Here is a 26,735-nt window from a genome sequence, read left to right on the forward strand (position 1 = left end):
TTTTTTGCGCTTACACAGCAAGAGCTTGGAATTACACTGATTCAGACCTGGATATTCCCTTCCCCACTCCTTTTCCAATATTTGATGTTTTTGAAAGGCTTGATTTCTCTTTTAGATACTGGCCTCCCATTTTAATACTTTTACATTTTGCATAAATATACAGTTCATCACTATGGAAGTCAAAACATGAATGAAGATGCCAAATGTTTGGTGCTCCAGAGATAGTAAAATTGTTCCCACGTAGTTCTAAAACAAAATATTACTGCAAAGGAATATTTACACCATTCTCCACATTCACACCACTCCATATGAGAAATTTACTGCTAAGGCTGGCATGCCAAAAATGTGATGTACATTAGCAACTGAGTTCTGGATCATGAGCACATGAGCAGACACACAGAGAGCACTTCCCAACTATGTCTGACTGCTTGGTGCTAGCAGACACACTGTATGTTGTAATTTTAAAGGGCCTATGTCCTTCTGAGAGCAGAGCTGTTGTAAAATTCAAGGCAGTGTCACTTCCCAAGAAGTGATCAGAGATGCATAGGGAGGGCAAAGCTAGAGAGGCAGAAAAGAAGAGAGCGGTGTGCGGGTGCATGAATACTACTTGAACATGCATGCTCACAGAAGTGCATTGGGGTTGTGTTTTGTAGGACTGGTGTAATTTCAAATGTGTGCTTTTTGTTTTAAAACATGATTGCTAATGCAGTTAATGAAAACTGTTTGTAAACTTGACAACTTTCCATTGTGAGGAATTTTAATCCTGCATGAAAATATTTGACATTTGGGCTGAGATTTTCAAAAGTGACAAGTGATTTTGGTTGCCTCCATATTTGGTGTCCGTCTGGAGACATCTTATGCCTGTTTATCAGAAAGTGCAAAACACCCACTCTCTGAAAACTGAGCCCTTAGAAGAAGTCTCAAAAGATGGGCATCTAAAAATTGAGGCACCCAAAAAATCACTAGTCACTTTTGGAAATCTTGGCCCTGAACAATGGCGCTCTCCTCCCTACATTTTAATTTTTTATAAAAACGCAGCAACCTTCTAGTAAAAAACTCAACTGCACAGACTAGGTAAGCCACTATTCTACATTAAAAACTTTGTCTCCTAAATTTACTAGAGTTTTACATTTATGAAAATAATTTGGTCATTAAGAGAGAGAGAACCTTTTGTGTGCTGCTAACATTATATGTCAAATGTCATTCCCACTTCCAAATATAAATGATCTAACACACACAAAGGGCTTTTTGCTATACATTAAAAAAAATACTAAGCCCACAAAAATATTGTACTTATTTTCCTGAACCTTATTTTACTATGTTGTTCCCCTTTTGAACCTTATATACTGAATTCTCCTCTCCAGGCACAACTACTGCCTCCTTCCTCTGTCAACACAATCAATCTGAAGTGAGAAGGATGCCTCGGTGTGACGAATGGGTGATATGGACACGGCTAGTTTTTATGAATATGTCTTTAATGAATGTTATCACAGAAAGAGCAGAGCACATTTAGGGCATTCTGTCATAAAGAAGATGGATGGCTTTTCTCCTTTATCAGGATGCAAGAAAACAACGAGAAGTCTGGTGGCACCTTAAAGACTAACAGATTTAAGAATGTAAGGATGTAAGAATTTTCTTTCACAAATCAAAACATTAGTTGTCATATTTTTGGAGGAAAATTAAAATATACCTCAAACTTTCTCCCCTAGCCACTCCTCTTTAGGCTGGAAAGTTGCTAAAGGCTACTGTGTACCATTAAATATATCTAGTTAATACATTTATTTCCTGAAGGTTTAATGAGCTGGATAAACAAATCTTTTAAGTAAACACTGGCAAATTAGCTGCTATATTTTCTAACAAAGCCAATCATTAATCTCTCTAGGTAAAGTCTGGAAGGCATGGATGACATGCATTGCTGCTCTAACTCAAAATCCTGTCATTAATGTAACTCCTATATTCTATTCACAAACTGAAGCCTTAAAAGCTTGTGAAAAATAACTGATATCAGTAATGCAACATGGACTTTATGGAATATCTGAGATTCAGTACAATACAGCAACCTTTCTAAATCCCCAACTGTCTGCATTTTGGGTGGATGTCAAAAAACACAAAGCACCAACTTAAAGGAACATGCCTGGGACAACTGCACTTGAAAGGTTTTTTGTTTTTAACTGTTCACAGAAAAAGCGTGCTGAACAAACGATTACTGAAGCAAATCCTGTCATAAATGGTATTTATTTAGTGAAGAATTATACTGAATAGGTCTTTGTGCCCAATTTAATCCATCTCAGAAACTTTTTCCTTTGGGAAGAGGACACAGATGTCAAGAAGAAATGTGGACAAGATCAATTGCATCTATTTATTTTGGAGAAAAGCTAAGGTTAAGATTGTGGTTTGACCTCTCTCTCACAAGCATTATATTACTGTCCTGCCCCCACCCCCCCGCACACCCACAAACACCTAACACTGATGTGGCCAAGGACACCACTATGCTGCAAGCAAAGGAGTTGAACAGGTCAGACAGCTTGATCTTGTGACCTTTCTATAGAGATGACAGCACAGAGATAAAAGATTACAAGCTACCTATATATGCCATACAAAAATTCTAAGGTACCATGATGAAAGGGACACAATCAATTTAAAACAAAATCACATTTCTGTCTGATACTTCTTTACTCATTATTATTGCTAATAATGCTTGAAGACTGGATCTGAAAGGCCAGAGAAAAACAATGTGCTCTTTTTTTAAGTTTACTTTCTGCATCTGTGAACATTTTGTGTAGTTGTCTGTCTCCACTGCTTTGTTAATGGTAATTTGCTCTTCCTCTCTCACGGACTGGCATGATGACATAATTCTCATGCATCATGGATGCAAGTTGTCACCAGACTTGCTCCTTTTTGTTTGTTTGTTTGTTTTTTAAATCTCTCACTCTGGCTGGTAGGTGAGGACGGGATCTGAGCTTAAAGATATACTCAGATTCTTAGCTGCATATAGAATGCTTAGTTCTGGATTGTTGTGAGGGGAGAGTAATATTTTTTTTCCTTAAGGAGCCATCAGTCTTTCTGTCTACAGCATCAGGAGAAGAGGAATTGCTTTTTTTTTTTTTTTTAAATGTGAATAGATGATTAGTTGAACCCAGAAACAACAAAGGAATCAACCATAGGATTGTGCCCACAAACATATTATAAATTGTCCAGAAATGAACACAGTTCAAAGGCCGGTTGTGGCCAAAAAAATTATATCTGGATGTTTCTGGGTACAGACCCTTGGGAAGTGAAGGCCCGATGGACTGGGAGTAGATACTCCGGGGGTTTAACTGGTGGGTGTTAGAAAAGAGTTAATAAAGATAGGCTATATCTTCATATTTAAATATTTTCACTGACTTTTGGGAGTCCACAGGTGCATCTCAGAAACTGCCCTCCTTCTTGGAAAGGAATGGAGAAAAAAAATCCAGATTCTCTGTTCTTGTGTGTGGAAATCTGTAAATTCTAAATATTAGATGAGGTTTACTTCAGCTACTAGCCATCAGGACATTCTACTTCCCCCAACTTTACCCTGCATAGAGGCCCACATTGGGAGTTTGCATGGTTTCAAAGCTCATCATGCCTATCACAAAGATCATGCCAGCCAGACATCAGGTCTCTAGCCGAAGACAAGCAGGGGCTGCTATACCACTGGTATTGGTCACCTGAGCTGTGTCATGGACCCTACATATGGAGGAACAGTAATCTCTTAGTGCATAATTGGGAAGGCGGCCCAGGAGAATCCAGCTGGCTGGAAGTCTTCCTAGATCCGTCCAAATCCTTGCAGACTGAGCCAATCATTGAGGCTCTACATTTTGGGGCTTTTTTTGCACTGTCTGGTGCGCTGTTCAGCCCGGTTACTGAATTAAAAGAAGTGAAGGTGTTTAGAACTACTTCTCTCTCTCTGAGGCAGAAAAATAATTGAGCTAAAAAATTAGGATGCAGGGCCACGATGAGCACACCAAAATCCTCAACCTCCAATTTGTTTTGCTGCCATCTGCCATACTGAGAATGGAGATGGCAACTCAGGCATTATGAATCAAGTTACATGTGAAAATATTAGTCTAAAAAGTACACCATTAAAAACATATCTGTCATAATGGTAGCTGAAACAGACTATCATTTATTCTTTATCACAACGTTATTTTAGGGTGGGTTACTAGCAGATAAGCTTATGTTCATCTTTTTTTCCTAGCCTAATTGATTGCTGAAGTTGTTTGCTAAAACTACTATAATCTTACTAGTTAGATATAACGGTTTTAGAAGGCAGTAGCTAGGAAAACGTTGAGATTAGGAAGAAATCACCTTCATATAAAGATACTTTGCTTTTTTTCTTCTTGACATGTTTTCCAAATAGGTACATCACATATAGCTGCAAGTTCAGATATACATATGTGCACAGTGGAGAAATAAACCAAGAAAGAAACAATCAGTACACATTTAATTGAATATCGTACAACATATGGCTATATGAACAGTATGCAAAACACTATTAATTTCAATTCAATTTTTCATGCTAACATTTTTATAACTTTTCCTTCATTACTGCCATTGTGTCAGCAGTTCCTTGAACTATCTGTATTAAGGATAACAAATTACTTAAACTGAAAAAAGTATGTCTAAGAGTACTAATATCACGACACAAAATACTATTCAAATGCTGGTTTTTGAGCATTTAATGAATAGCATATCGGATTAGAAGGATCCATGGAGCCAATAATTACTCGTTATGCTTTCAAAACATTTTTAACTCCTGTGTATAATTCTTAAAATGAGAAATTAAATACCACCACCTGGCTTGTTCATAGAATAAGAAATGCAGGGCTGCAAGAGACCTTTAGAAGTCACCAACTCTAGCTTCCTGTGCTGAGGCAGGGCCAAGTAAACCTAGACCGTCCCTGAGAGGTGTTTGTCCAACCTGTTCTTAAAACCCTCCAATGATGGGCATTCCACAACCTCCCTTAGAAGCCTATTCCAGAGCTCAACTACCCTTATACACCTCTACCTCGATATAACGCTGTCCTCGGGAGCCAAAAAAATCTTACCGCATTATAGGTGAAACCACGTTATATCAAACTTGCTTTGATCCACAGGAGTGCGCAGCCCCGCCCCCTCTTCCCCCAGGACACTGCTTTACCGCGTTATATCCAAATTTGTGTTATATCGGGTCGCGTTATATCAGGGTAGAGGTGTAGTTAGAAAGTTTTTCCAAATACCTAACCTAAATCTCCCTTGTTGCAGATTAAGCCCATTGCTTTTTGTCCTATCTTCGGTGCACCTGGAAAACTCTTGATTACCATCCTCTTTATAACCTATTTGAATACTGTTTTCTGGTGTCCCCTAAATTTTCTTTTCTCAAGACTAAACATGCCAGTTTTTCTAACCTTTCCTCACAGATCAGGTTTTCTAAACCTTTTATCAATTTTGTTGCTCTCCTCTCTCCAATTTGTCCACATCTTTCCTAAAGTGTGGCACCCAGAATTGGACACAGTACTCCAGCTGAGGCCTGACCAGTGCTAAGTAAAGTAGGATAATTACCTCCCGTGTCCTATTAACATACCCCAAAATAATGGCTTGCTTTTTATGCAACTGCATTACAATGTTGACTCATATTCAATTTGTGATCTACTATAGACCCCAGATCTTTTTCAGCAGTATTATTGCCCAGCCAGTTATTCACCATTTTGTAATTGTTCATTTCCTTCCTAAGTGAAGTACTTTGCACTTGTCTTCACTGAATTTCTTTTTGTTGATTTCAGACCAATTCTCCAAGGTTGTTTTGAATTCTAATCCTGTCCTCCAAAGTGCTTGCAACCCCTCCAAGCTTGGTGTCATCTGCAGATTTTATAAGCATACTCTCCACTCTGTTATCCGAGTCATTAATTAAAATATGGAATTAACTGAAATATTGGAACCAGGACTGACCCCCTGAAGGATCCCACTAAATACACCTTCCCAGTTTGATAATGAACCATTGATAACTACTCAGAGTACAGTCTTTCAACCAGCTCTGCACCCACTTTATAGTAATTTAATCTAAACCAAATTTTCCTGGTTAGTTTATGAGAAAGTCATGTAGGACTGAATCAAAAGCCTTACTAAAAATCATGATATATCACATCTACTGGTCCCTCCCTATCCACTACACCAGGAACACTATCAAAGAAGGAAATTAGGTTGGTTTCATACAATTTGTTCTTGACAAATCCATGTTGGCTATTCCTTACAACCCTATTATCCTCCAGGTGCTTACAAACTGATTGTTTAACAATTTGTTTCCAGGTTTCAAAAGTTAGCTGACCGGTCTGTAATTCCCAGTGTCCTCTTTGTTTCCCTTTTTAAAGATAGGTACTATGTTTGCCCTTCTCCAGTCTCCTCACCTCTTCTCCATGAGTTCTCAAAGATAATTGCTAATGGTTCTGAGATTATTTCATCTAGTTCCTTATATACCCTAGGATGACTTTTAAAAGGCCCTGCCGACTTGAATACATCTAACTTATCTAAATATTCTTTAACCTGTTCTTTTCCTATTTTGGCTTGCAAGCCTTCCCCCTTATGGGTAATATTGCGTTGAGTATCTAAGCAACATTAACCTTTGTAGTGAAGCCTGAAGTGAAATAGGCATTAAACACCTCAACTTTCTTGATGTCTACATTTATTAGCTTCCTTCTCTGTTAAGTAGAGGGCTTACACTTTCCTTAATCTTTCTCTTGCTCCCAATGTATTTAAAGGGCCTCTTTTTATTGCCTTTTATGTCCCTTGCTAGGTGTAACTCACTTTGTGCCTTAGCCTTTCTGATTTTGTCTCTACATGTTTCTGCAATTCTTTTGTGCAGATCCTTAGCAATTTGTTCATGTTTCCACTTCTTGTCAGATTCCATTTTGATTGTCAGGTTATTAAAGAGGTCCTGATGGAGCCATATTGGCCTCTTACTACTGTTCCTTTCTTTCCTTTGCATCAGGATATTTTGTAGTTGTGCCTTTATTATTGTCTCCTTGAGAAATTGCCAACTTTCCTGAACTCCCTATCCCTAAGATTTTCTTCCCATGGGACCTTATCTACCAGTTCTTTGAGTCTGTTAAAGTCTGGTTTTTTTGAAGTCCATTGTCCTTATTCTACTGCTCTCTCTTTTTTTCCTTAGAATTATGAAATCTATTATTTCATGATCATTTTCACCCAAATTGCCTTCCACTTTCAGAATCACAACCAATTTTTCCGTATTGCTCAGAATCAAGTCTAAAATAGCTGCTCCCCTGTTTACTTCCTCCATTTTCTGAAACAAAAAGTTGCTCCAATACATTCCAAGCACTTTTTGAAAATTGTGTGTTTTGCCAGATTATTTTTCCAAAATATGTTTTGGTATTTAAAATTCCCCATTACTTCAAGGTCCTGTGTTTTGGATATTTCTGTTGTTTGGTCTAGAAATGCCTCCTCCACCTTTTCTTCCTGATTTGGCAATCTATAGTAGACCCATACCATGATGTCTCCCCCATTTTTACCCCTTTTATCTTTACCCAGAGACTTTCAATTGATCTGCCTCTTACCCTCTGGGCCTCAGAATAAGTGTATATTGTTGATGTATAATGCAACACCACCTCCCTTTTTATCCTGCCTGTCCTTCCTGAACAAGCTATACCCCCACCCATGCCAATATTTAATTTGCAATAAAATGAATGAATGACTACCATAAACCCACAGAAGTAATGAACAGTGTCCATCTGTAAACATATTTAGTCAGAGACTTTCTAGATATTTTGTTTACGTCACTTTGCAAATTAATCAAGGACATCTTAGATAAGCTTGTAATCGTAAGGAAACCTCAGAATTAGTGCTGTTCATTGAGTGAATGAGATCTAGAACAGGACTCATGCTGACAGGAGGCTCCAGGTCACTTGAATAAGGATTCCAAAAATTCTCTAATTCTATTTATTCCTTATGCCTGATATAGTGTTATGTACAAGGAAACACATCGAGTTAGAGAACTGACCTTTTTTCTTACAGACAGTACGGGTTAAGGCTGCTGCTCTGCTTTAGTTCTTTCTATTGTGCCTAGACACTACAGCAGAATATAAATTAATACCAAACGATGTTCTGAGGCCCTTGCAATCACTTAGCACAGCACTCTGCAAAAAAGGTTGAGCAGTGATGAAATAAGCAAAAATTGATTCTTTCTGTCTCACAAAAATTACAACAGGCCCAGAAACATAAGAAGCCAACTCCGTTGAGTAAGTGTTCCATCACCTCTATTTCTAGGTTCCACCTGGCCCTCTGTAGGCTTCTTAACATCTGGTGGAATGGTATGATCTCTCCTGGAACCTTTTCACCAATGATCTGCCCAATAGTCAGTTTCTCCACAACTTCATTTCAACAAAGTTGACTGAGCCCATAATGGCTACTGGGATTTTTACACTTCTCCATCCCAGGAAAACCATTTTCTGCAAGGATACTGTTGGGGCTGGTTACTAGCAAGCATATCAATGATTTGGGGACCTGCAGAACAAGATATGAAAGGAGAGGAGAAACTGAATAGTCTCATGAGGTTTTAGGGAGGAGAGAGTTTGGTCATTTCTTTGAGTACAGGCTTCAGTTTCACAGACTGGAAAAGCAAAGCAGAAAGGTTAAGTGACTTAGGAGGGAATTGGTGTTAGAATTTAGAATAGAATGCAGAAGACCTTCTTTTTCAATCCTTTGTTTAGCCTAGAGTCACAGGCTGCCTCTCACACTGCTGTGCTGCTCCCACTTCAATATTATTGTTAATTTTTTGTGACAATAGACACACACTCTTTATCCATGACAAACACACAAAATTGCAGTGAAATATAGATATATAAATTCCAGCAAGGAATTTTAACACCTTAACACTACAGCTGCCTGAGCCCAAACACATATTTAGAAGGAAAAAAGATATATCACAATATGAGTTAAATGTGCTTCCTATACACTACTTTCTGGAAACACTCAACCTAGTTTCTAAGAGAAAACCTGTGCTTTTCAGGTTACACATAGCACTTTTCCCATGTACTTAATCTCATTTAGTTACAACTGTTGAGGTTAAAATCATGTCAGTAATTTCCGTTCTATTTGTGTAGTAATACACAGCACTGGTGACACTGTCAATTTCATCTTCTTGACACAATTCACTGTAGCTGTATGTTACTTTCACAATGAGATCATTCTGAGACTCTTCTCAATATAAAAATACAGTACTAAAGTTTCATTCAGGAGAAAAACATATAACTTCGTATATTTATGTAATAAACCAACAAACATTCAGAGTAATGAAAATTTAAATAATGAACATATTATGGACCTACGCTATTGGCACAACTCCCATGATTACAACAGAATAAAAATAGATTGCAAACGCTTTTAAAAAATCAGTTCAGTAAGGTACTGAACCAGGATCAATGCGCCTAAAAATTTAATGAAACAGAAAATGGAGGGGGAGGAGTAAGGGGAAGGAAGACCTTTCTGAAATGTTTTTGTTGCCAAAATCACCTACTTTTCAGCAAAATTAACTGAAATCAAAGTAACAAGAAATTTTCTGGTCTCTACCCATGCCTAGGGCTACCGATAGGTTTGACAGCTTTCACTATCCATGTTTTGTTGGCTGTGTATGTTTTGTTCCTTAGCCCTAATAAATCGATGTCACGTATCCTAGGGGTTCACAACCTTTTCCTTTCTGAGCCCCTTCCTTCCCCTACACAACATGCTATAAAAATTCCATGGCCCACCTGTGCCATTACAGCTGTTTTTCAGTAGTTTAAAAGCCCGGGCCGGCATTAGGGGGCAGCAAGCAGAACAATTGCCCACGGTCCCACGCCATAGGCGGCCCTGTGAAGCTAAGTGGCAGAGCAATTGCCCTGGGCCCCAGCGAGTCTAATGCTGGCCCTGCTCTCTGGTTTATTTTGGCAGGCCCCCTGAAACCTGCTCGTGGCCCACCCAGGGGGCTCCGGATCCCCAGTTGATAAATTCCATTCACATATTCTTCTTTTTGCTATAAAGAAAATACAGAGCTAGTATCAAAACAGGAGAGATGTAACTTGCTCAACAAGAGCTGTTTTAAAGAAGGCTCTAGCTATGTAATGGCTTTTTCCTTGTTTAATGTCTAGCAACCTACTTTAAAAATGAATATACCTTTTAGCTGGAGCTGTCTTTTACGAAACAGTATACATGTGATTTTTTTCTGCCAGTAATAACTACACAGTAAAGAAGCACAAATAAAAATAAAAGAATGGATGTTTCTTTAGTGTTTTTCCTTTGCTTTTTAATCAAATCATAGTGAAAGCTATAAATAGAGCTGCATGAACATCATGTAGCTACAAGTGGAAAATGTGAATAATTAAAGGAGTTGCAGCTTCAGGTAAATTTACATCAATCTTGCAGGCTTTGACACTACAGAACATCCTTAGTGAGCAGGTGTGCACTAACAAATTGCTCTGCTCCTGTACCAAAGCCAGCTCCCCACCCCATTTCTGCCAGCAAGTCATAAAAAAAGAATTATTGGCAGATATGCATGGCTTCTGTTTCACAAATACCATTATTTATCAGTGACGAATCTTCATAAATTGCTTTATAAACACGCCCACCACTTGCATCTCAATTTTTGAACAGTTAGCAGCTTTAACTACAACCAATTTTTAATATTCGAATAACTCAGTTTCTGGAGGAATAACCTATTGTCAGGGTTCAGGACCAGCTGAACCTTTGACCCTTCTTCAGTCTCTCTCTGAGTGCACCCCCTTCAGTTTTAGGCCTTGTGTCTGCTAGTGACATTACTCAATATATGCAAATACAGTAAAAAAAATAGTAACCTGGTCAAGATACAGTAGTAATAAATTACAGGCAACTCCAAATCCATCACACCTATGTTAAGGGTTCACAGTTAAGCAATCTAAAGTGACAAATGCCAAAGCTGTGTTTATCTGTACAACCTTTTCTCTGTCTCCTTGTGCATACACACCATCAGATGTGCTGGAATTGAATTGTTCTAGATCTCAAATTCTCACATTCTACAAACAAAACAAAGCGTTTGCAGCTGAAAGGTTGGCCTTGCTTTTTGGTCAATTGATGTTTTTCTGGTGCTTACATTATTGAAATAAATAAGAAACCTGGGGACCTGTGTTACACTACAGTCGCAAAAAGAGAAGAGGACTTTTGCATATTTGTATGTTCTTACTGAAAGCAAACATTGGAGTAGACAGAAAGACAACATAACGTGCATAAACATTCCCATAAACTTAAACTACGGTAAGTTAATCTAATTTTATATATATTGTACCAGCCTTGTCCCTTTAAAACTAGATATTCCAATCAGGATACATAGTACTAGCACCTCATTATAGATAGTCCCAGAACAAAAAAAATCTATATCTTGTCAGAAACTTGTAACACAAATTACTAACATATGAGGAAATTACTATTACACTAAAACTGCATAGATTACCAAAGAATGTAAAGTGGCTATTGAATGGCCACAAATTTGCTGCTCCTATAAATTGTAATACTAATGTTAATTACAAGTCTTATCAATAACATGATTGACTTGCTCAGAAAATAAAAGTCCACCTTGAACTAAGCAGCATATTCATATCTAGTTTGTGTTCCACCTACAATTATAGGCATGGAAAATTAGAGAATGAGAGAGAAACCCTGATAAGCTGACAGAGTTGTCAGAAACTGTAGGAGATAGGTCTGCCCAAAATGCTAGACATGCATGCGTGCAAGTATAGGAAAAGGGGATGGATAACAGTGAGCTTGGGATGCCTCTTGTTGGTTACAAGACAAGGAATTCTGGGAGGAATGGATGGACCAATGAAATGTATTTTGACAACAAAGATGTACTGTCCTAATCATGAATATGGCTAGCACCTATGCTTACAATAAGGCCAAATATCTGTGTGGGGGCTATTTCCAACATTTTAATTTTTTCTTGTCTTGAGGTAAACATTGTAATGTTATGGGTTCCATTAGTAAGATCAGTGTTCAGATAGTTTAGCTTAGAGTATAATGCTGTCAGATGCAGGATTCAAATCTTTAACAAACTGTGATATTACACAATACAGGCTCTCTCAGTGCTGTGGCGTCTTAATGGTTTATTATAGGTATTATTTGAGTAATGTGATATAAACAGCTTGACAGCTGTAAGAACTGAAAGCTTACAGACAAGCAAAAGAGCAATAGTCATTTTTAGAAGAAAATATAGAAGGATGAAATCAGAGTTTTTAAAAACCTTTACGGGGGAACACTCCCTTCATATAGAGTCAATTTCAAATGACTGTTAGAAATAAACACTTAATGCATTTACAAAGATGGATTACCAAATAAAAAAATCAAACCCTAAAATGTGATTTACTGGTGGTGTTTTTCCAAAATTAAAATAAGTATTTTTAATTAGCCTGTTTCTCTCTCTGCTCATAAAGGTTAACTTTACTTTGAAGCCGTATGATCTAAATTGCATAAAATGATTTGATAACTTTGGATGAATATTCTGTCCCCTAAATTATTCTTGGCAGATTGTTAAATTCAGTTATAAATAGATCTCCCAGAAAATACCAAGCACTGTCCATCATAGGAAACAATACACAGCCAACACATCAAGAAAGTCATTGCCTTTGTAAAAAGTTTTCAGATAATTTTCAAGTATCATATAGTCACACGCTGTGCCTCAAAGTATCACCCTGTAATGCCCATATCCATCATTTATATATGAGTATGATATTTCATATGAAATATGCCATGTAAGATATCATATGAAAGGTCATGATCTGCTGAAATGAATATACACTGGTCAGGCTTCCGACCAGGGCAAGATGGTACAGTTCTGGGGTGCAAGGTTGGGAGCTTGGGAGATTTAGCTGGAGATTGGTCCTGCTTTGAGCGGGGGGTTGGACTAGATGACCTCCTGAGGTCCCTTCCAACCCTGATATTCTATGATTTGCTGGTGCCTGTTACTGCATGATTCATGAGTGGTTCAGGGAGCATTCATGCAATTTAGCAGGGCATAGGGCTCCACATGCTGTTGTACTGAGTGATAACAGCACGTGGAGGGGTTTGCTGCTTGTCACTAGCAAAGCACGGTGAGAGACTGTGGAGAGGCAGACTGGAGAGTTAAGAGGGCACAGCAGAACCCCAGCTCCAGGTTGCACCCCAGGGATCCCGTCTCACACAGAGGATGGCATTACATATGCCCCTCCTTTTACTGGCATTGTTAACTTTCCCAAACAGCTATGGAAACTGCATTATTACTCAGTGGCCTGGGGAAGGTGGCTTCTACTCTTGGGGGGTTAGACTAGATGACTCTTGAGGTCCCTTCTAGCCCCATGATTCTATGATTACCAGTGCACTGGATAGAATATGTGACCCTTTGTTATTAATATACAGATTTTGAGAATTCAGTAAGCTTTTATTTAAATTATAAACAAGAAAATGTTAAAACACTAAAATCTTACAACTTTGAGGAGCAATAAAATAGACTTAGACTGGAAAGCAAGTCATTTTCATTGGCAGCCTGATAAGCCATTCAGGAGTGCGGCAAGCTTAAAACCACAGGAATTTTAGGCTGCTGAGTAACAACTGATTTTAGATTGAAATTATTGCAGATGTTTTCAACAGTGTAATCTTCTTCTCGGAGTGACCCAGTTTTAGGTGAAAGTTGCGTATGAATTAGTCTCAGAAAATATTCAGCCACGGCATAAAGGTTATTTCAATCAAAATAATGAATACCCTGCTTGGGGCATACAGGTGACTAAGAGCATAATCAGGCTAGTCCTTTAAACCAAAAATAAGATTTATGTAGGAAAGTCAGACATATAACCATAATCGTTATATGTTAAGAGAAGATACTGATTATTTAAATTTTTAGCTACACTAATGGTGTATTTTATTTCCAAATAATGCTGATATTGTCTTACTTTATGATTATCATACTGTTGTTTTCTTTCAGAAGCCAATTTGGGTTGCGTTTTGAATTCACTTCAGAACTCTAAGCTATACTGTGTTATTACCTACAATATTTTCTATGGTACAAAAATCCCCAACTCATTCAACCTGCGTTTGTTATCACCTATATCTCCTTCTAAAATGCTTCTCAGAGGTTACCTGACATATTATCATGCTACTGCAATTTGATTCCTCTAGTAACATCAGAAAAATTAATAATAAAACTCTGTTAACAAGTAGATTGGTATAATGTGATACACTGCATTTAGCAAGGTTATGTCATAATTAAGATTTATTAACATTCCCATATTGGCAGTCCGTGAACTATGACTAGGTTCATGGCAGCTTGAGGCAAAATTAAATATGGGCAGACATGGCTGAAGTTGAAGTTGTATTCTACTACAGACATGCACATAGACACATTTTCATAAAAAAGCAGTTCTCTAAGACTGTGTAAACAAAAGAGCTGTAAAGATATTTGTTGAATGTACCCCATTCTGTGATGCAGGTCATTAAGAAATGTCAGAAGCACTCTGATAGGCACCTTTGGAGCACCCCGGGTTTTCAGCAAGTTACTATTAATGGAGCTCTTCACATATTATGGTTCTAAATATGTATTTTCAATCTTCAAAAACAGGTTCAGATGTTTCATATAGTCTCTCTTTTTTTTCAGTATATGTACATTGGTGACTCCTTATTTCTCTGAATAGAAAGCCAAGTAGTAATTCCTGGTGTAGTCTATATTTAATATGTTCTAACACAGGGTGTGGTGGACAGCGTTCTTACCTGACGTATCAAATATTTTATTATAAGATTAGTAAAGTTTTGAAAGTGCTTTGAACATGACATATTTATGGTTTCTGGAAATCTTGCACCACACAAAATAAATCACAATAATCCTAAATAATTTCAGGGTCATAAACCATAAGATTAGACAATATTTCAGTATATAGTACTTTAAAGCTTCAAAAATCCTTACAATACTCCATAATTTGAAAATGGTGATCATAAAGAGAGTCAAGCATATTTCAAGTCTACAGTACTATGAAAACTAATAACTTCTTATTCATACACAATGCTACTACAATGTACAATACAACTATAAGAACATAGAAACAATGTATTTGGTTTAAGATTAATTGAAATATATAATTAAGATACACTCAGGGAAATAAATCAGGAGAAATGACCTGGGCAAGAAAGTAATTAAAATATTTTTGAACTGAGCTCCAGCCAAAGCATTTAGCCAAACAGCTATAGAATGGGAGAAGGAAATCCTTTGAACTGGCCCACACCTTCCAGAACTTCAAAGGATATTCTTAAACTTTAAGAAAGGCATTTGAATTGATCAAGAATGCAGAAGGAAATTAAAATACAATATGGGACAGGATATCAAATTAAATTAAGGTTTACATAAAATCTGATTTTGTTCTTGTTTCTTTAAAAAAAACCCACAATTTTTATTTAACCTGCAGCTCCCTGTTTTGAGTTTAGTATCTTAAAGCCCTGATCCTGTAAATACTTATGAATTTACTTAATCTTATTACTGTGAGTAGTCCCACTTATTTCATTTACTCACAGTAGTAAAGTTTTAAGCATGTGTGTGTTTATAGGATTGGGGTATATGAGACAAAATTAATAGAGAATCAACAATAAAATATATACCGGGAAGGAGGGGAGTATAGAAATGACTGATTATGGAGACAAGATTATTTAGTTTTAGCTTGTGTGTGTCTTGATGGATCAAAAAAGGTTTGTTTTTAATTTTACCACTGAACATAGTTCTTGAAAATTGGGGTGATGCTATTAAAGCAAATTGCTGTGCCAAAGAAATAACAATGTATAATTATGCAGTGTAGTGTTTTACATGTTCAAAGTGCTATCTAAATGTTGATTAAACACAGGCACATGGAAATGCAACTTCCAGTCTATTTAAGTTTATTCAATTCAAAAGTTTTTTTATTCACCAATAAAGTTTTTGCTCAGAAGTAAGGTTGAAGCCTCATGCTGGACTGTTATATTTTCAAGAGACAGAAGTTGTTTGTACTGAGCTAAGTCACATCAGTATCCATTGAATAAGAGGGCAGAGCTGCTGACCAGTGGCAAAAGGAACCTGGAGTAGCCTGCACTTCTATGTAAATAGTCTCTTATAAGTTTTGAATTTCAAGTGCAGACTGCTTTAAACAGTGCTTCTTTATTGGCTTTTAAACTATTTTTTGTATTTCTGCTCTAGTGACTGCTTCTGTAGCAAGAAATGTACTCCTGAAGGAGGGAAGGATAGAGCTAACATCATATAATGGGATAACCATAGTAATACCATACAGAGCAAAGCTAAACGTGTAATTCATTAAGGATATATTTGACTAACTGCACCACTTCCTGTTTGTGGTATGTCAACCAGTGATTTAAATTTTTCAATTAATTAATTATTTTAAATTATTCTAAACTTGACTGAGTTCTCCATGCTTTACTTGAACCCTGATAATGGACCTTACCCAAGCACCACTGAAGACAATGGAGACTTTCTTGATTCAGTGGGCTGTGGTCCAGGCCCCCAACACTCTATCATAGGTTCACAAAAGCCTAATTTCCCAAACCTATAAAAGATTTGACATAAACATACATACATTCAACAGAATGCTTAAAAATAGGACACCAGAAAAGAAAAAAAAATTGCCATTTATATACCTGGTAAATCTGAAAAGAGCAAAATGCATTCATTGAATCCATTAGCCAGAAGCCGGTCCCGCAGTTGCTGCAGAATAGCCACTCCAATACAGAATGGGAAGGAAGAATTGCCAAGCAGTAACGTATCCCACAGATGAAAAATCTTGTGCAGTGGAAAGACATCTGCAAGATGGCACAGGCAACAAAATATTAATTATAACAAAAAATGTTAAGCTTTAAAAATATACATGACTAACCTTCTATAAGTTTTATTGTTGCCTCAAGGTTACTGCTTTTTAATTTGGGAACAAACAAGACTAAACTTGTTTAGCTACAGATTTGTTTTCATATGTGGATTTATTACTCCCTATGGCAATCAACACTTCATTTCAATATTAAATATCTACTTCTGTGGATTATTTTCTTTTCTGGTCCTAAGAGCACACTTTAGCGATATTTCTCTCTCTTTTGGAACAATCTGTAATTATGCATGAGTATACTACTGGAGGTGGGGAGAAAAGAAAGAGTGAAAAACAAATGTATGCAATACTTCTTAGCTGATTGAGCTTTCAGAAGGGATTTTTCTCCTTTGAAGACATTCTGAACCTTTTCTTTCAGGAAAAAAGGACTAATGGCAATCTGTGCATAAAATACTCTGGATACCTTTATCCTATCCAACATGCTTAAATAATTTTATTAACAACTATTTGTGATTAGAGGAAAAATGGGTAGAATTGCTATGCTCATAAAAGGTTTAACTGAATGGACCAATAGTAGTCAATAGACAACACTGCTTTATTTCACAGGCAATCTTTAACTCTTTGATATTTCATCAGTATATAAAACTCACATTCTTTTCCTAATAGGAAAACTGATCAATTATTTTTTTAAACAACTCAATACCATCTGATATGAAATTGGAAAACATATCTCAGAGGGGAGGAGGAAGTATATTGGATTATTCCTACTTTACAATTGAAATAATCCATTATCTCCATACAGAATCATCTCCATCATTTAACCTTACCCAGGTACAATACTCCTTTTGTCCAATGAACAACATAAAATCATGGTAGAGTAGTAACAGATCTGTGTAATAGTAAAGTATTGGTTTATACAATTAAGGTGTATTTGCATATGCTGGCCTTTAACACAACAAACTCGCTATCATTTTCTCACTTCAAAAAATTGGCTCTATTTTTTTTAAAAATGTGACAAATTATATATGAAGATTTTCTCTCTCGCTAAGGGCTTCCTCTTTCAGTACTGATCCCTGGTTTCAGGAATAAGAAAAAGTACCAGTTGTCATGGAATCTATTTAGAGCGGGGTGGGCAAACTACGGCCCATTTTAATCCGGCCCTTGAGCTCCCGCTGGGGAGTGGGGTCTGGGGCTTACCCCGCTCTGTGCGGCTCCCGGAAGCAGCAGCATGTCCCCCCTCCGGCTCCTATGCATAGGGGCAGCCAGGGAGCTCCGCACGCTGCCCCCGCCCCAAGCACTGCCTCCACAGCTCCCATTGGCCACGCAGGCAGCACGCAGAGCTGCCTGGCCATACCTCTGCATAGGAGCCAGAAGGGAGACATGCTGCTGCTTCTGGGAGCTGCTTGAGGTAAGCGCTGCCCGGAGCCTGGACCCCTGACCCCCTCCCGCACCCCAACCTCCTGCCCCAGCCCTGATGCCCCTTCCACCTTCCGAACCCCTCGGTCCCAGCCTGAAGCAGCCTCCTGCACGCCCAACCCCTCATCCCCAGCCCCACCCCAGAGCCCGTACCCCCAGCTGGAACTCACACCACACCCCTGGACCCTAACCCTCAATTTTGTGAGCATTAATGGCCTGCCATACGATTTCCATACCCAGATGTGGCCCTCGGGCCAAAAAGTTTGCCCACCTCTGATATAGAGTATGACACAACAGAGATCTATAAAATCAGGAACAGTATGGAGAAAGTGAATAGGGAAGTGTTACCTCTTCACATAACACAAAACTAGGGATCACCTGATTAAATTAGTAGGCAGCAGCTTTAAAACAAACATAAGACAGTATTTCTTTGACATAATGCAGTGGAATTCATTGCCATGGATAATGGGATGTATAACTTGGTTCAAAAAATAATTAAATAAGTTAATGGAGGATAGGTCCGTCAAATTACAACTACGGGAAGTCTGAACACGTAACTGAGATCTCTGAAATGGGAGTTGTTTTTTTCCTCTAAAGCTGGAAGAGGCCGGTTTTCTCATAGATGCATGGAACTGAAAAGACTTGTTTTCAGTGTACAAAACTAAAGTCCCTATGGACTCCAGTCAACCTGGGGTAAATTTGAACTAGCCATCTAGAAGTGAAGGCTCTATATTCTTCCCTTTTAAACTGAAATGTATATTCTATGGAAAAATGGGAGAAGTTAAATATACAGTGTTTATATTTAACCAAAGGAAAAAAATATATACTCACGTGTAAACATAGTGAGAAACCAAGGAATAGCATACAGCTACAAGAGGAAGAGAAGGGATAAAAAACACATTTTGTTATGAGCTGAAGGCCATGTCAAGGTTGATTTTCTATTACATTTAAAGCTGTATAGCATTTCAAGTTTCAGTGATAAGACCATTTTCACATAAATGTAACTTCCAGATACTTCATGTTTGGGGCTGAATTTTCCTTTGCTTAAAGAGGTTTTTGTTTGTTTACAAAAGGCTGGGCAGAATCATTTCATCCACTTTTAAGTTTCATGAAAATTAAAAAACCAAACCCTTGTTTTATTAAACGGTCACAATTCCCATCCCACTTACACATACAGATAACTCAAAAATGACTGATCTTGGACATCTGAAAATTGGCATTCAATGAATCTTCATTGAAGAGTACATAGCCAAGTATGAAAAACAAAATAGTTTAGATAATGAAGTTATGAACAACAGGAAATTGTTCCATGCAGCAGAACATTCAGCAAGATGTGGGTATTCACACTTATTGAGAAGAGCACTGGGCATATCTGCCTTTTTTTTTTCCTGTACGGACATCTATTAAATGTATCCTAATGTACCAAGTGTGCATTTTTCAATGAATGGCAATAGGTACAATTCAGCCTTAAGGACTTAAAGCACTTATCAGTGTATTGTATGCTATTAGCAGTTTAGGTACTTATGCCTAAAGTTTATGTCATGTGAAGGATTTGAGGTGGCACAGGCACTTATTCTGCTATGAGGCAGCTTAAGCATTTATGCTGCCCTTAAGGGCTTTCTGGGCTGTAAAAACTTTATGCTACTGTAAGGCTTTCAAACAGTTTACATTATGCATGTATGGCACCGTTAAAAAGGTATGGCCCCTTCAGTAACTGGGATAGTTTAGGTGCTTATGCCACTTCAAGCATTTCTTAATTTTAAAGAAAATACTTACAAAATTAAAGGCAAAAATCTATGTGGATACTAAGTTGAAGTTGCACAGAAAGTCACTGCAAGTCAGGAATGCAAAAGTTAAAATTCCAATATCAAATTTAACTCAACTGAACTGTACATATGCAGTATTTTCCATTTCTGGAGAGGTTCTTTTTAGTTAAATGTATAGCTTAGTATTTATGTCATGAAATGCACAAGTTAGTGTTGCTAATGAACCTTCATTTTGCATTTCCTTATGTCTAGTGACTAAATGAACAAGCTCAATATTGCAGTAGTGTGGTTTTTTTGTATTTAATACACTCTTAACTGGGTCAGGCAGTGGTGGTGTTGAACTGATGAATGTATGTACGTTGCAGTACTCCTTGGATAGAGCTCTCCAAAATTTATTGTAATAGCTACTCTAGGTGTACCTTTCTTCTAACCAACTATTCATAACAGTGGCAGAAAAGCTGAGATGACTTAACTTGCCAGTATTTTCAGCATTAGCACAGGTCTTTATGAATGGACCTTGCTATACAGAAAGGATCTGTTTCTGATGGTAAAAATTCTTCTACCATTGTTGATGTGATACACCAGCACAATCTACTTCCACACATGTATTTTTGTAAAGCATTCCATCAACAACTTCATATTCCCCACTACCATCTGAAAAGCCTGCAACAGTGATTGTGCCCTGCCATCACGTTTGTAATCATCTGTTCACATGCAAGAATGTGCAGTATATCCACTAGAAAAGAAGCCTTCAGCTATGCTGAAGGCTCTCTCTTTAGGTATATCTACATGGAGATTAAAGCTCCGTGGCATGGACGCGGCTGACCTGGGTTGCGGGGCTTGGGCTGTGGACTAAAAACAGTTGTGTAGACATTCATGCTTGGGCTGCAGCCTGAACTCTGGGACTCTCCACCCTCACAGAGTCCCAGAGCTTGGGCTCCAGCCTGAGTCTGAATATCCACACAGCAATTATTCAGCCCCGCAGCCCAAGCCACATGAGTCCAAGTCAGCTAGCCCAGGCCAGCCGCAGATTTTTATCCCCATGTAGACATACTTTTTGCTTTTGAGATAGAAAATGATCACAGCAAAATACCTGAGTCCCCTCGTTCATAAATTATTTCATTGAGAACTAGAAGTAGATCAGTTCAGCCTCATGATTTGATTTAAAAAAAAATTTTGTATTAGCCAAGTAGACTTCTATACATTCAGAATTACACACACACAAATGTAAATACAAACACCTATAGCTTAAGCTGTGTACATATTTTTTCAACACACATAAGAAAAAGAAATATACAAAACTATTGTGCATAACAGAAAACACTAACATGCTGTAAATATGACAAATAGTCAAAAACTTTACCCCTAAAACACAGACCTGACTACAAACGTCATCCACCAATCCTGATCACTACCCAATATGTCAAAAAATTAGGCCAGACAATCTTAAAGTAACAGGTAGTTATTAGGGAAATTACAATAGGAGTTGAAGGGGAAATTATCCTTGTTATTTTCTAAAATATAATGCTACAACAAGAAGGGGTAGAGGTAAGTATAAAAATATTATGATCATTTATCTCCAATGTTTTTATTGCAAACAAGAGAGAACTACTGCATTGTTCAGTATCCCTCCTTCATGTCTTATTATTCCACTGTAGCAGGTCAAAAGTGGAAATGAAGATCCAAAAGGAGAACAACATGTATCTGGTTTAAAGTACTTGCCTCACAAACATGAATTTAAAACAAATATGCTGCCATATTTACATAGTCAAACCAATATACTCAAAATAAAGATATTCTTAGTAAATACTGCCCCCTAGCAACATCAGGGAAGAATAACTGCGTGCTAGGATTCTGGATAAAACTTTCACCGCAGTGATTTTCAACCTTTTTCCACTGGAGCTCAAACTGCAGTGGATTTGCTGGCTGGTGGGTCTCCCTGCATCTTCCCTTCAAATGAGTACTGCTCAATATTTTGAAGAAAATTTACACAGTACTCAATAAGAGCAATATTTGAACTTCATAGACACTAAGTCACATGAAAAAAAAGATCAGCTGAACTTCCACATCAAAAGAGAATTAGTAAAAACAATGAATCAAAATATATACTTTCATTACAACGTAAAAGTACATTTCTCTGAGAAACAGCCTGAGATCATGAGTTGCAGTCCCATAATTATCAATGTTTACTAGATAAGGTTGAGTTTAGTTGTACACATAAAAGCAGCGATACAACCACTTTTTAAAAAAATCTATGAAGAATACAGCCTATCCTCCCCAAAATTAATGCAATTATCATTTGAATGCACAATGAATTTTCTGAGAATTTACAAAAAGTAGATTTACACGTTAGGTATCCATTTTGAGAAGGAAATTCCCAGAAAAAAAACATTGTTAAGATAAAGTTAAGGTTGTATCTATCACAACTTAGGAGTAAAATATATTACAGGATCATCATCATCATCTACAAAACAACCCAAGTCTGAAGACAAGTTTGGTTCAGTATTTTCATTAATTGGCAAGGCAATTCTTAAAAGAGAAAACTTAATTACTGTAACTGCCAACATGTGATATACATTTCTTTAAGTAAATGCCAAATTTACAAACTGAATAAACATATGTACTACACATATTTAGTGTGATTTTCAAACACTCATAACTTTGATAAATTTAAACATTTTTCCTCACAAACCAAATACTTACAGGAACTTATGAATTGCCATACTAGATCAGACCCAAGGTCCATCGACTCTCCGTACCCTGTCTCTTACAAAGGCTATTCCAGATGCTTCAGAAAGCATAGGAATCCTAAAGGGGACAAATGTGAGATAGTCTGCCTCCCACATTAGGTCTCCTCCTAAATGGTATAGAGAGAGACTGGCTTAAATCCTGAAGCATCAGGTTTAATGTCCCTTCCAAAGTTTTTATAATTTTGACAACCCTGCATATTCCGGATAGCCATATAAATGTTGAGTCCATTTATGAATCTTGATAAGTTTTGGCCTCACTGACTTTTTGTGACAAAGTGGAAGCCAAGCACAGAGAATTAAAATTACTTGCCACCGGTTACCCAGCAATATTGTGGCAGAATGGCAGGACTAAAACTCAAATTTCATGCCTCCTATTTCAGTGCCCTATCCAGATACTGGTAATGAAGGCCCTGAAACTCTAAACACTTATGCACATACTTAATTTTAATTTCTGAGGCACTGTGTAAGTGCTTAAATGAACTATTCGTATGCTTAAAGTTAAGCACATGCATAAGTGTTTGAAGGACTGGGGACAGAGTACCCATAAACAGACAAGATAAATGTAAAGGATTAAACCTAATTCCATCCATCCCCATCTCTCATCCCAAATATGTAAATTAAAAAACAATTGCTTTCCTATTAAATGAAAATTAAAAACCAGCCATGATACACTCATGACTGAACAAGTGTGTGCTTGCAAGAGAGAATAGTATATTTCAGTAAGGACAGTTTAATTCAGGCTTCCAAGGGTAGTTATAAACAAACTGGAAAATAAAAAGAACGAAAAATACATTGGCAACAGTGTTCTTTTAACTCTAGTTAGATAAAGCCTTATTACAGACACCTCCTGCATATAACTGAATCCAATTTCAGGTGTCTGTCTATGACAGCAGCATTACCAAGATGATATTAAGTAACTGCAGCCAGACCTTGTCATCTCTGTTAATGGCCAGCTGACAACTGTGTCTAGCTTCCATTATTTGCAGCTGAAAGCTATTCAGAATAATTTATGGATACAGTTTTCCTTCTAGTAACGTGGCTCATTTCCTTGTTTCTCTTCCTTTAAAAATGGACGGATTTTGATGTTAGAATTATTAGCAAAATACAGAACAGATGTTATAAAACATTATATAAGTTCATACTACAAAACAGTTAAAAATAAAAAAACCCTGTGAAATTCACCTTACGGATATCTCCATTGACATGTAAATCACATAGCCACAGCAATATATTTAATCCAGGCACCACACCAGCTAACAATATTCACAACTATTCAAGCTTCAGCAGCATTCAATATTCTGAGAGCTACATGACCCAAAGTAAATGGAAGGGTGCCAGGAAACACAATTCTTCCTGCAGCGGGAGCCTGCTTTTCAATGATGAAAGATTAATCAGGGTTTACTTTGATAGGATTAGTACTCAAGCACGAAACTCTGGTTCAGATCTCATTACTGAAGTGCATATCCTTCACCTTGATGGATCTGGGCTGTCTTGTTACAGGTGCAAAAACACCCCTCTCTCTTACTAATCGAAAAGGCAGAACAGGAAAAAGAAATATTTTGATGTGACAGGTGATTTAGGAAGAATGACTCCTCTTAGGAAGCACAGCTAGGCTTTAGAAAAGTCAGGGATCGCCAATACATTTATTTGTATGATGCAAATACTTTTTTTTTTTTAAATGTATAGTTGTACATCATAATTGGTATATATTTTGGATTCTCTATTCTACTCCCTTCATTTGTCATCTTTCTTAGGCCTGGTCTACACTACGAGTTTAGGTCGACTTTAGCCGCGTTAAATCGAATTAAGCCTGGACACGTTCACACGAAGAAGCCCTTTCTTTCGACTTAAAGGGCCCTTTAAACCGGTTTCTTAACACCACCTCCGACGAGGGGATTAGCGATAAAATCGGCCTTAGGGGGTCGGAATTGGGTGTGTGTGGACGGAATTCGACGTTATTGGCCTCCGGGAGCTATCCCACGGTGCTTCATTGTGACCGCTCTGGACAGCACTCTCAACTCAGATGCACTGGCCAGGTAGACAGGAAAAGCCCCGCGAACGTTTGAATTTCATTTCCTGTTTGCTCAGCGTGGAGAGCACAGGTCGCTCATCAGCACAGGTAACCGTGATGGAGTCCCAGGATCGCAAAAGAGCTCCAGCATGGACAGAACGGGAGGTATGGGATCTGCTCGCCATATGGGGAGATGAATCAGTGCTGGCCGAACTCCGAAGCAGTAAACGAAATGGCAAAATATTAGAAAAGGTCTCCAGGGCCATGAAGGACAGAGGCCATAACAGGGACACACAGCAGTGCCGCGTGAAAATTAAGGAGCTAAAGCAAGCCTACCACAAAGCCAGAGAGGCAAACGGAAAGTCCGGGGCTGAGCCGCAAACATGCCGCTTCTACGCGGAGCTGCATGCCATTCTAGGGGGTGCAGCCACCACTACCCCAACCGTGTGCTATGAGTCCCTCAATGGAGAAACACACAGGGAGGCGGGTTCTGGGGATGAGGAAGATGAGCATGAAGATAATGTAAATAGCTCACAGCAGCAAGGAAGCGGAGAAACCAGTTTCCCCAACAGCCAGGATATGTTTATCACCCTGGACCTGGAACCAGTAACCCCCGAACTCACCCAAGACCCTGAGGGCACACAGGGGACCTCTGGTGAGTGTACCTTTGTAAATATTACACATGGTTTAAAAGCAAGCGTGTTTAATGATTAATGATTAATTTGCCCTGGCAATCGCGGCCAGTACAGCTACTGGAAAAGTCTGTTAACGTGTATGGGGATGGAGCGGAAATCCTCCAGGGACATCTCCAGAAAGCTCTCCTTCATGTACTCCCAAAGCCTTTGCAAAAGTTTTCTGGGGAGGGCTGCCTTATCCCGTCCGCCATGGTAGGACACTTTACCACGCCAGGCCAGTAGCACGTAGTCTGGAATCATTGCATAACAAAGCATGGCAGCGTATGGTCCCGGTGTTTGCTGGCATGCAGACAACATCCATTCCTTATCTCTCTTTGTTATCCTCAGGAGAGTGATATCATTCACGGTCACCTGGTTGAAATGGGGTGATTTTATTAAGGGGGCATTCAGAGGTGCCCCTTCCTGGTCTGCTGAACAGAAATATTCCCCGCTGTTAGCCACGCGGTGGGGGGAGGGGTGAAGTGATCATCCGAGAATTGGGTGGGGGGGGGAAGGGAATTAGTTGGGTTTGTGCTGCATGTTAACCCTGAAACCGCAGCCCCTCCTTTTACATCGCAAACCCATTTTAAATGGCCAACCCAACGGGTCCTTGGTATGGTTAATGATAGCAGTACTCTTTGAAACCATCCCCAGATGTTAAGAAGGTTAAAAAAGCCAAAAGACTGTCTTACCATGGCTGCCTGCAAGCTGAAATCTGTGGCCTGGCACTGCGTGAGTGATCTCTCACACCAAACAGGCAGGCCCTCCATATAAGAGGAAAAATGCGACCTTGTAACGAAAGCACATCTGCTGTGTAATGTGAACAGCAAAATGTAACATAAAAGAGTGTACCCATTGTTCTCTAAAATGTGTCTTTTTTAACCACCTCTCCCTTCTCATCCACCAGCTGCACATGTCTCTCCTTCGCAGAGGCTAGTGAATATTCGAAAACGTAAGCGAAGGACACGTGACGAAATGTTTACAGAACTACAGACTGCCTCCCATGCTGACAGAGCCCAGCAGAATGCGTGGAGGCAGTCAATGACTGATTATCGAAAAGCCCAATATGAGCGAGAGGAGAGGTGGCGGGCTGAATCGCGGGCTGAGGAGGAGAGGTGGCGGGCTGAATCGCGGGAGGAACAGAGGAAGTTGCGGGCTGAAGATGAGAGGTGGCGTCAGCTTGCACACAGAAAGCAAGAGTCCATGCTCTGGCTGCTGGAGCATCAAACTGATATGCTCCAGCGTATGGTTGAGCTGCAGGAAAGGCAGCAGGAGCACAGACCGCC

At 38.5% G+C, this 26,735-nt stretch overlaps 1 protein-coding gene across 5 annotated transcripts in view; it reads right to left on the bottom strand.

Moving 5' to 3' along the window:
* TBCK (TBC1 domain containing kinase) overlaps positions 1 to 26,735 on the bottom strand; it is a 180,116-nt gene that overhangs the window by 63,027 nt on the left and 90,354 nt on the right. For all 5 annotated transcript variants that reach the window (XM_024206568.3, XM_024206570.3, XM_024206571.3 and 2 more), the window contains exons 21-22: positions 19,080 to 19,116; positions 16,654 to 16,815 (exon numbers count right to left, since the gene is read on the bottom strand). In XM_024206568.3, the coding sequence (XP_024062336.1) occupies positions 16,654 to 16,815; positions 19,080 to 19,116 (199 nt within the window). The remainder of the gene's footprint in view (positions 1 to 16,653; positions 16,816 to 19,079; positions 19,117 to 26,735) is intronic.

The sequence above is a fragment of the Terrapene carolina genome, unplaced genomic scaffold (assembly GCF_002925995.2).
Source record: "Terrapene carolina triunguis isolate 2854851 unplaced genomic scaffold, T_m_triunguis-2.0 Scaffold706, whole genome shotgun sequence".
NCBI lineage: Eukaryota > Metazoa > Chordata > Testudines > Emydidae > Terrapene > Terrapene triunguis.